The following is an 11,385-nucleotide window of genomic DNA, read 5'->3' on the forward strand; positions in this document are numbered from 1 at the left end:
ATACAGTGGACTAATTGTAAATCCGGGATGAAAACTTGATGGAAAGTTACAGCTGTATAAAGGCAAACCCCTGAGTGTTTTGTTAATTTAGAACAGAAATACTTTGAACTGATGCAACAAAGTGTTTCATGTTAGCCTACCACAGCTCCATATGCATTTTTGCCTTTCATCGTGTTTTGAAAGCACTTCAGTTTATCCTTATATATTGCAATGGATTGCCATGTTTATACAGTATTAAAATGCCTTTCAGAATATTTCAAAACCATTGTACTTTTTCTCATTTTGTCACATTGTAGCTATGAATTTCAGTGTATGCAGTACATTGGGATTTTTAGCCAAAGGACCTATGATTACTCTAGTTTTAATGTCAGATGGACAGCTATTAATTGTGCATTGCCATTATTACTTTAAAAAGAAAAATCTGTAAATATTTTAGCCAAAATGTGCAAACGTTTTGGAGATATACCCAAAAAGACTATTTACAGTGCCAAAGGGTTCTGTAAAGTATTGACTCAGAATACACATCTGATTCAGTTTTGCAACTTTTTTAAACAAAATTTCTACTTTACAATTGTGTGTTACTTTGCATAGGACTGGAAAATAAAAATCCCAATAAAATTCAATAATTATTCTGGCTCTAGAGTGACAAAATATGAATAAGTTTAACAGGTATGGATCATTTTGTAAGGCACTGCATAATGAATAAAAGTGGGAAACAAGCAGGTTTGGATTTTTGGGTGTTATAATTTCAGATCAGCAATTGTAGGTAAAAAAAGAACGTTTTGTCATTTTTATAGCGAATAAGGTCAAAAGTAGTACAACTCTGATTTCATCTCCTGCAAGAGAGGTGAAATCTGACTTGTAAAAGAGAAGAACTTTTATTGTAATACACACCAGAAAAAGTCAAGCGATGAAAAGAAAATGAAAAACATGAAAAACGCCAGCCTGCCAAGATGCTTAAGAAAATTATGCATTTACTACAAAACTGTAAATTATGAGGTTGTCCAGGGGAATCTTGGAACATTTGAGATAAGTAGACAAATGTAATATTCTTTCTCCGAGATGCTTGCCAAACTTGTAGAAAACATGTTTTTCTTATTTTGGATCACAGAAGGCTTTTCAAAGTGTCGTGGAACCCCGCAGGGCATCTTTTCAAAAACAAAAGAAAAAAGAAAAAGTAATTATTTGGCCTATCCAATGTGACTTTCAGCTTCTATGAAATCTTTCTTTGTAGAAACAATTCACATCCCGGTTTTGTGTCACACACTGGTGTGAATAGCATTGTGCTTACTAAAATAAGATATATGAAAAACAAACATATTCAGTTTCCTGTTTCGTGCACACCATGCCAATGTCAGGTTATCGCATCGCTTCCATCTAACAACCTTAATCCCCATCCTTCCACAGCCACATGCCTGGCGGGCCACTCTCGGTCCGCTTCCATGCCATATTGATAAAGAGGTGTCAGAGCCTGGAGTCTTGTAGGCCATCACTCAGGGTGAGACGCCACTCGAAGTGGCAGTATTTGTGAGAAGGTGGTGTCAGATTCCTGGTCTCCCGGACCAACATGTCCTATTGACAATCATGACATCAGGTTGCTCGCTGGACTCAGAACCCTCCCATTTTCCTTTTCTGACAATGGCATGCTTATACTCTTAACAAAGCCACGGCAACGGTACAAATGGAAAAAGAAATATTCGCTCCACATCATCACCTAGCTTTTGCTGTTAACAGTTGGAAGTAGGTAGCAGGAACAACCCTCAAGTTCTGTCCAGTGTGGAGGATCTTCACTCAGCATATGGATTAATAGCAGCAAAATATGCAGGGCAGAAATCCAGGCAGCGAACAGGCTGATCTGCAACTAACAGCACCGAGTCCACGCTCACCTGTATGAAGCTTTTTAGGTAGCTACTCAATTGTCAAACCAAAATAGTGAATAAGCTAATCAGATGGCAGACACTCAATGCACAAAGGCATCTGGACGTGGTGAAGTTGAAATTTAGCATCCGAATGGGAAAGAAAAGGGATCAAATTTAAGTTACTTTGAACACAGCATGGTTGTTGGTACTGAAAGTATCAAACTACTAGTCTTCTGTGGTTTTCACCCCCATTTGTGTGATTGGTATGAGAGAAAACAGCCTGAAAAAGAGAAAATAACAAATGAGCTTTAAAAATAAAAAATAAAAACCTCTTTGATGTGAAAGGTTAAAGAAGAACATGGAGACTAGTTTGAGATGATAGAAAGGCAAATATAGAACCCTGAAGCAGATGGGTTACTGCTGCAGGAAGCCACACAGGATGCCACTCCTTTCACCTAAAACAGAGAACTGAGGCTACAATTTGCACAAGATCACTAAAGACCAGGTCCAGCCCGGTACTACCTAAGTGTACCTAATAAATAAATAGAGTGGATACAACTGAAGAAAAGCATGAACATCTTTGTGGAAATAATAAAGCAATACTTTTTAAACATATATTTTAGGTTTTCTTACAATAAACTCCTAAATAGGGAGTTTACAATTCCTTATTTAGCTAAGTCTTTGAGCTAGTTTGATGGCTGTATACTTTAAATAAACTCTACCAGTTCAAAGGGGAGTGATTACATATTAAAAAGAAAATGCTGAGGTGTTGTTGACATCTAAAAGCTTGTGGTTTCCCTGGGAGACATTTACTAATATTAAGGGTGTGTGTAGACTGATTCATAACCCTGTGTGAATTAAAAATAGTTGATTATATAAAGAACCAAGTCAGTTCTTTGTGGAACTATTTGTTATTTTATTTCATACAGCATTTTACAAGGATAGCATCTAACCACGTTTTAATAGTTGAGAGAGGATTTTAACTTTGGTAACATGGCTCTGCACAGGTTCACAAGGTACTGTCATCTTTTCATACTGTAGAAGAACAATGTTTACATAATGAATCCGTAGTGAAAATTAGTGCTATATAAACATGGAGGACAGAAAATGTTCAGAGCGGTATTTCTGAATCCCACATATCCGCACATGCGCAGTATGATCAAAACAATTAAAGAGCAGATTTTCTGACAATCACAGATCTGTGATTTATTGTGAATTTCATAAAACGTTATTTTGTTCTATAATAGAAATATAATTAACATAAACTCAGCGTGATTACCCTACCTGTGTAGTAGCATTCATAACGTATAGCGAAGCGAGCTGCACCGCAGCGCCACGCCTGTCACGGCTCAGTCAGAGCGTGGTGGGTGGAGGAGAGATTTTGTTTATTTTCGTGGCCAATAAGGCATTCATCTGTGTTCGGTTGGCATAAAAATCCTGGTTGCATTTCAATGAAGTGTTGTAGGTTGATTAGGTGAACGTGTGCGGAGAAGACTAGTTAGTGGTCGTCCGACTTCGTGAGATGCTGGATTTCGGGAACAACAGAAAGAAAGGTTCGTCAGCGTCAAGTTGGTCTGTTAGCAAGCTAGCAACAATAACCAAAACGTAAGATAGCCAGTCAGGTTTTAGGAAGCGAAAGCTTCGTTGACTCCATCTTCTACGAGTGGATCTACGCTGCTTTTCTGAGAATTACTGTAAGTAAACAGATTCGTTTTCGACTGCTTCCATTTATTGAATATATTGTTTTATTTGTTGGCTAAATAGCAGCCGTCGCTAACAGAGCTACTTAGCTTAGCCATGCTAGGTAACCCCGTATTGTGTTGCTGTGGCTTATTTTGTAAAAGTGTGCGTTTATCCGAACATATAATCATAAATTATACCGGTACACCAGGATAATTCAAGACAAACTCAAAGTAAGCTTTATTTTTTCCCCCTTACTTTTCGTTATTGGGTGTCTTAGATTAGCCACCTTGGGTAGCACTAGCAAAGTATTCTTAATATTGTTTGTTTAAAATCATAATTGCTGAATTTCTGCTAGTAATTTTAATCATTTCATATATCTGTTAATTTGTCAGCTGGTTCAGGTAAAGTGTTCATTTCTGTGAACCAGTGAGGATCGCCGTATGACTACAGCGGTGGTACGGGGGTTGCCACTTTTAATTTACATAACATTTTACTAAGTTTAGCTTTTGTGTTTAATAATTATTTATTTATACGTTAACAGAGAGCTTGCATTTGCTGTACAGCCCTGGTATGTCCATGTTCTCTGAAAAGAGCTAACTCTTTTATTCCAGGATTATGTACAACGTTTTCCTAATTAAACACATGTGGTAGCTTTTAAGTTACTAGCCTTTAAAAAGAATAAATTTAAGCTTAAAATGTTCTGTGCTATAGGTTTTATTCAACTATTTCTGACACAATATCTTAAGGTGTTTTTATTTTGTCCCCATTTTAGTCCTTTTCGAACCTTAGATTATTTTTTGTAGGTACTTAGAATAATTTAGGCCTCATAAAGATGTAGCTTGAGGTTCTGAGAAATCAGGACCATATTCCTTTACACTTACATTGAATTAATGTAAACATGTGAATATGTGAGATAATATTAGATGCATGCCATGTAAGAAAAACAACAATATGACTCTATCCTAAAATAATTCCTGTACATATTACATTTAGTGGCTGGAAACTGGAAACTATCATTGTGTTGTACACGCAGTTCTACTCCATTCAGTAAAAAAAAAAAATGGAGATTTACTTTTATATTTAAATGTAGTTAATTGTTTTAAAGATAAGTGTAACTTCTTTGTCACTATTATCTTAATATAAGTTAAAAAAAAATAAACATAAAAAAACACGTAAATTGCTGATGTGTTGAGCATGTTAATTTTTCAAAAAAATATTTTGCTTTAAAATTTTGGTTTGAGGTCATAAAATTTTGCTCTCTCGTTCTTTTTCCTTGTTTTAGGTGGCTAAACGGGGGCTGCTTTGGTTAGAGGAATAATTTCTCTTTGTCACAACAACAACAACACATAAAGGACACAGCTGGAAAGCCCACCCAGTCCTGAAAACTACAAAGCAAGATGTCCATCACAAACACTCCTACAAGCAACGACGCTTGCCTGAGCATCGTGCACAGCCTCATGTGCCACCGGCAGGGAGGGGAAAGTGAAAGCTTTGCAAAGCGGGCCATTGAGAGTCTTGTCAAGAAGCTGAAGGAGAAGAAGGATGAGCTGGATTCTCTAATTACTGCCATCACCACAAACGGGGCTCACCCTAGCAAGTGCGTAACCATACAGCGAACTCTGGACGGACGCCTACAGGTAAATTATAGTGCCTCCTTCGCAGGCGTCACTCGATGCTGTTCGTTTACATCATATTTGAAACTCCTCTGTGTTCTGCAGGTTGCAGGGCGTAAAGGTTTCCCCCATGTCGTCTATGCCAGACTGTGGCGATGGCCGGACCTCCACAAGAATGAGTTAAAACACGTGAAGTACTGCCAGTATGCATTTGACCTGAAATGCGACAGCGTCTGTGTCAACCCGTACCACTACGAGAGGGTTGTTTCTCCGGGAATTGGTAAGTTCAGATCACATGTTCATCAATTTTGGTCATGTAGTTGCTATTCAACTTGCCAATAAATTTAGAATGGTGCACTAAGAGATTACAGTGTATTTTTACATGGATTAACATGTGTCAGAACAGATATTGTACGCTTGTAAGAGTAATTTTAAACTGATTCACGTGTTTTTTTTTTGTTTTTTTGTTATTAATGTGTTTGCAGACTTATCAACATTGACCCTTTCAAATTCAGGTACAAAGCTTTCCTTTTCCTCGTCAGCGACATTGTAAACGTTCATCAGTCTTAATCATGTCTGTCATTTCCTGCCAGGTCCTCTTATAGTGAAAGACGAGTTTGATTATGAAAACCAGCAGTCGCACTCCAGCTCTGAAAGCCACCTGCAGACAATCCAGCACCCTCCATCGAGGCCCGTCCCCCCGGATACGTTCAGCAACAACCCTCTACTGCCCCCATCGGAGGGCAGCACTTCAGCTTCCTCTTCTGCTTTCTCCACCATTAGTGCTGGACCTTCAAGTGAGAAATGACACAGACTTGAGATTTTAGATGATAGTCGGTTAAACCCCCCCCCCCCAAAAAAAAAACAAAAAAAACTTTATATTTATCAGTTTATTGCAAATCAACAAGTGCACGATCTTGAGGTCCTTTTCCGAAATCTAAGTAAATTACAACAGAGATGAGTGTAAAAGCACAATATTTTAAATCTTGAGATGGTAAAAATTTTATACAAATATATAAATAAATAGATCTGGAATGTACTTACTCTGTGTCACTATGGGAAACTGCAAATGTTTTGGTAGGAATCTAAAGCACTGAGACAACAAAGTTTTTGGTGTATTTTTTTCTTTTTTCTTTTTAAAGTGGGGCTGTATGAAGTAGTAATGAGTAGGTAGTATGTTACTTTTAGCAGTGACCGTGATCCCACTTTGAAGAAAAAAAACAAAAAAAAAACAAGTGAAATTTCAAAGTGGTTCGGATTACTTTGTAACGTCTCTCTATATCCCTGATTTTGTTCACCTTGAGCCCCTTTGGAATTAATTTCGTGATGCACTTAAGGCCGCCGTCCATTTGGAAGACGCATTGATGCCCAAACTTAACTTCCTGGCTGAAATGCTGCTTCAGTATTTCCACATGATGTCCTCTCTTTATGATGCCATCAGTTTTTTCCTGTGGTAGTTCAGTCCATCTTGCAGCAAAGCGACGCTTTAACCTCCGTTCTTCAGTTGGTGTCTCTCTTTTCCCTCCAGTTTTAACAATAGTCGTCACGTACATCCACAATTCACCGTGGATGTTTCTGTCTAACCAGCTTCAACCAGCGTTTTTTTTTTTTTTCTTTTGTTGATGCCTTAAAATGCTCATATATTTAAATTATACCCGTCTCCTTCCTGAACTTGATGAATGCTGGACAGTCCTATGGTGTTTAACTTGTTTGGATAGACAGACCTGAAACTTTTTTCCAGGTTGCACAAAAGAAGCTTTGTGTTTGAAGTGTGGCTCATTTCCAAATGTTCTGAATTAGCCAATCAGAAGCTTACACTGCTATGACATTTTCACCTGAGGATTTCCACTTTTTTTTTTAAGACATTTTGAAAGTAATTATTTAAAGGTTGTCTTTATGTAAACTGAGATTTTATTGCTTGAAAATAGGAATGTTGGAGACTGAGTGTATTTTTATAGTGTGTGTAAATATCAGGTGTTTCTTTTTTTATTCCTGATTTTCTAAGCTAACATCACACTGACTGCTGCATTAAAGATGTTGACGAAAGCGAAAAGAATACAAACGTCTCCATTTCAAAATGACGCGTTTTCTCTGGGTTCGCTCGATTCGAGTGTTCTGTTTGCATCTCTATGCAAGTTACTTGCCAACACTAGTGTCTTATTTTATGTGCTTACAGATCCCACTCCGAACTGGAGCAGAAACAGCAGCTTCCCCCCAGCGGTGCCACCACACCAGAATGGGCATCTACAGCATCACCCCCCGATGCCTCACACGGGCCATTACTGTGAGTGGATGGGGAAAAAGATGGACAAAAAAAGAAATCTTTAATTCTGCTGCAGTTTTAAGACATAAGTATGAACTGAACGCTCTTCATGCAACAAATGCATTAAAATCAGATGCGATGTAAATGACTTGAAAGTGTAGCAGCAGTTAAAGCAGTGCGGAGACTGCAGTAAGATGATCTTTCAGATAATGCAGAACAAGCTTTGCGAAATGTTTTTAGTCAGATTAGACGACTACTACTATCATCTGCTTCCCCTTTTAAAGCAAAAATGTCATTTAAGTTACAATCTGAGTTGATTAGATAAGCTGTAGGTCAGTTGTGTCTTGATGTTATTTCAGACAGACATGAATGTGTTTGACTAGAAGCTTTCACGTAGGGGCTCCACATTACTGCATTTAATTTGATTATTAACATTTTATTAATTAACTGCATACTTTCAGTTGGTATTTTTAATGGGTTTTAGATTCATGATTTTTTTTTTTCATTATTATTTTTGCTGTAGATGAAGCAGAACCATTTGTGTATTTAGAATCAGGTTTGTTACTGATGGATTGTTGTTCCTAATTTATGTTCCCCAGGGCCTGTTACCAATGAAATTGCATTCCAACCCCCTATATCCAACCACCCAGGTGAGTATAAAGTTGGAGGCAATGGAAATGCCAGAAGTGCAAAAGCAGCTGACGTTAAGATGTCTTTCGTTGCAGCTCCAGAATACTGGTGCTCCATTGCGTACTTCGAGATGGACGTCCAGGTTGGCGAGACGTTCAAGGTGCCGTCCACATGCCCGATAGTCACCGTGGACGGTTACGTGGATCCGTCGGGAGGGGATCGCTTCTGCCTGGGCCAGCTGAGCAATGTCCACAGGACAGAGAACATTGAGAGAGCAAGGCAAGAGCAAATATCATTTTTGATGTGGGTTGTTAAAGCAGTAATTTCGCGCGGCGGCTAAGATGTTAATTTCTTTGTATCTTTAGGCTCCACATCGGCAAAGGTGTGCAGCTGGAATGCAAAGGTGAAGGCGACGTGTGGGTGCGCTGTTTGAGCGATCACGCAGTGTTCGTTCAGAGCTACTATCTGGACCGAGAAGCCGGGCGCGCCCCGGGCGACGCCGTTCATAAAATCTACCCCAGTGCTTACATCAAGGTGAGAGCGGAGCGCCTTCTCTTTCTTCTATGAAGCCTCAGCTTTATTTTGCCCAACCTTGAGTTTAGCATCAACTAGAAATGTATTTCTTGAAAAGGATGGACCTTCATCAATGCATTTAAATCCTAATAGATTATGAATGTAGAAAAATTACAGCTTAGAGTTTGACTTTTCCTGTTGCAGGTTCATCTTTTCCTCCCTGTTTAATCGAGAACCGCTTTGCTCAGACAGATGTTGCGTCTTTGAATGTTGACAGGTGTTCGACCTGCGCCAGTGCCACAGGCAGATGCAGCAGCAGGCGGCGACGGCGCAGGCAGCAGCTGCAGCACAGGCGGCAGCCGTGGCTGGGAACATCCCGGGGCCGGGCTCAGTGGGAGGCATCGCCCCTGCCATCAGTGAGTGCTCCTAATGCTGCACTTGGCCTCCAACAAGTGTATTGCTATGATTGCTTGTCATTATCCCCACATGTGGGGGGTTGAGCCTTAAGTAGTACCAGGGCCTTTCTCAAAGCACTGCGACCAAGTAAATTATAGCGCAGGAGAGGGAAAAACCAGACGGAATAAAGGAGCAGGCGTTTTAGGCTTTAAAGGTTTAGCGTTATTATGACTTATCACAAGTTTTGGATATCTTAATTTGAAGCATCTAATCATCTAGAACACATAAACACACATCAAGGCTCCATATGAAGATGGAACCAGAAGTTTGCATACACAGAATTCTATATAGGATATTAATGGAGCCACTGGCCCATATAAATCCTTAAACTTTTGGCTGTGTAAAAGTGAACAAGCAATAATCAACACTTTTTGATCATCTGAATTATTTGATAAAACTGCAGGAATGGATGAAATTTGTAAGTGGGTAGACATTTTTTTCAGAGTAGAAACAGCCATTTGTTTGACCATTTTAACATTCTCACTCCTTAAGGTTTTTACTGATGCCAGTTTCAGTAAATTTATATAAATACATTGTTTGACATTCTCATGCCACACACAAAAACTGTTTTTAACTTTGTCAAAATGCGCGGAGAAGTGAGTTTGTGCGCCGTTCTGCCTCACAGTGATGAAGCCGTCTGCTCTGTCCACTCAGGTTTGTCTGCAGCGGCGGGAATCGGCGTGGATGACCTGCGTAGGCTGTGCATTCTGCGCATGAGCTTCGTGAAAGGCTGGGGGCCCGACTACCCGCGGCAAAGCATCAAGGAGACCCCCTGCTGGATCGAAATCCATCTACACAGAGCTCTGCAGCTTCTTGACGAAGTTCTGCACACCATGCCCATAGCTGACCCTCAACCTCTTGATTGAAGTAACATTCAACAAACTGTACAAAAATGAAAATACAAATGGGAGAGGGGCGGGGGAATCAATAGAAAATGTAAAAAAAAAAAAAATACATTTAAAAAAAATACTCATGACTGACCACTCCATCTGTAGGCCTGGAGTGCTAAAGGAGGATTGCAATCATATGAATGTTGTATAGCTCGTAGTTGAAGAAAGGACCTAAAGGCCGGCGGTATACTCCAAACTGGAAATCACACAGTCAGCATTATAATCACTAAATATCAGGACGCCTTCTGATTGAGCACATCACAGTATTTTTTGAAAACATTTTACCAGCATCATGCGAATTAAAGTGTCGTCCCTCTGTTAACATTGTGTAAAGCAAAGTCTTTATCCAAAACAATAAAAAAAATGTTTCTACAATCATAAAATATCCTTAATAATCCGTTTACTGTAATTTCTCGTCTGTTTGTCCTGAATGTATTTGTAGTTTGAGTATACTGCTGGTATGTTGGGCTGAAAAGACTTTCTAACAAGAAAGTCTTTTTCTCCCTCTCAGATCAGGGCCTGTATGGAAAACTGTATGTTACTCATTCTCTTGTAATCTTTAAAAGGAAAAAAAAAAAGATTTCAGTGATAAGTTTCTATTCTTTTAAATAGTCAAAAAAACAACACAGAAATCCCACTTAGAGCTCAGAATCTTTCAGCTCCATTTTTGTATTTTTTTTTTTAATCATTCAGAACTGTTACCACAAAATGTTTTGAACCTTGGTTTTTTTTTTGTTTTTTTGCTTTGTTTTACTCTTATTAGTACTGAAAATATTTACAAACCAACAGAAGTACCAAGTTTTGGTTAGGTGTCCATTAGCACTTTATCAGTTTCATTTGTGTTTACTCAGCTGTATCCATATATTCTTAGCATAGCTGATATTTTTCTTACTGCGTTCTGTAGAAAAGGAAAAAAATTTGCTGTTGACCCAAAAAAAAAAAAAAAAAAAAAATTAAGTCTTTTATGCTGAAAGTGGTTTGAGTGGTTAAACATCAAAGTGGCTGGAATTACTGACAGACTTGGGTAATAGACTTATCTAAACAGCAGCTGGAAAAGTGTTAAAGGAACTGCGAGGAAGTGAAAGCCATAATGATGCCAAATATACATTTGGAGGTTCTTGTGAGATGACCAGACTGAGGTGGTTTCAGTATTACTTTGCTCATTAAAAGTTTAGTTTTCTGGTTTGTTTTGCTCCTCATGATCACCACGTATTCAGATCTCTGTTAACCAACACATATGGCAGTATTTTATACACTTTTGCTACCTTTACAGTTATAATTCTGGTCATTATAAATGTGTGTTTGTATATATATATATATATATATATATATATATATATATAAACACAAGTTGAACGCTGTAAAACTTCCAGAAAACACTACTTCATGCTCATCTTCACAACGATAATAAAAGCTGAATATGTGGAGTTTGAATGACTGGTGGTTATATGTACGAATAAAAACTAACGGGCCAACCA

The 11,385-nt window shown here is 38.6% G+C and overlaps 1 protein-coding gene across 2 annotated transcripts; it reads left to right on the forward strand.

The window, feature by feature from the left end:
* The first annotated feature begins 3,186 nt into the window (after positions 1-3,186).
* smad4a (SMAD family member 4a) lies at positions 3,187-11,341 on the forward strand. Of its 2 annotated transcripts, XM_014996567.2 has the most exons (11): positions 3,188-3,553; positions 4,825-5,179; positions 5,261-5,435; positions 5,641-5,670; positions 5,749-5,952; positions 7,332-7,439; positions 8,018-8,068; positions 8,144-8,327; positions 8,414-8,582; positions 8,839-8,977; positions 9,672-11,341. In XM_014996567.2, the coding sequence occupies exons 2-11, from the start codon at positions 4,940-4,942 to the stop codon at positions 9,881-9,883; spliced, it is 1,512 nt and encodes a 503-aa protein (XP_014852053.1). In that variant the 5' UTR covers positions 3,188-3,553; positions 4,825-4,939; the 3' UTR covers positions 9,884-11,341. The 2 variants fall into 2 exon arrangements, with proteins under 2 accessions (XP_014852055.1, XP_014852053.1); XM_014996569.2 differs by lacking the exon at positions 5,641-5,670 and having other exon boundaries at positions 3,187-3,553.
* Positions 11,342-11,385: the final 44 nt, after the last annotated feature.

Source organism: Poecilia mexicana, unplaced genomic scaffold, assembly GCF_051168715.1.
Source record: "Poecilia mexicana isolate PSO_F unplaced genomic scaffold, ASM5116871v1 scaffold_12, whole genome shotgun sequence".
NCBI lineage: Eukaryota > Metazoa > Chordata > Actinopteri > Cyprinodontiformes > Poeciliidae > Poecilia > Poecilia mexicana.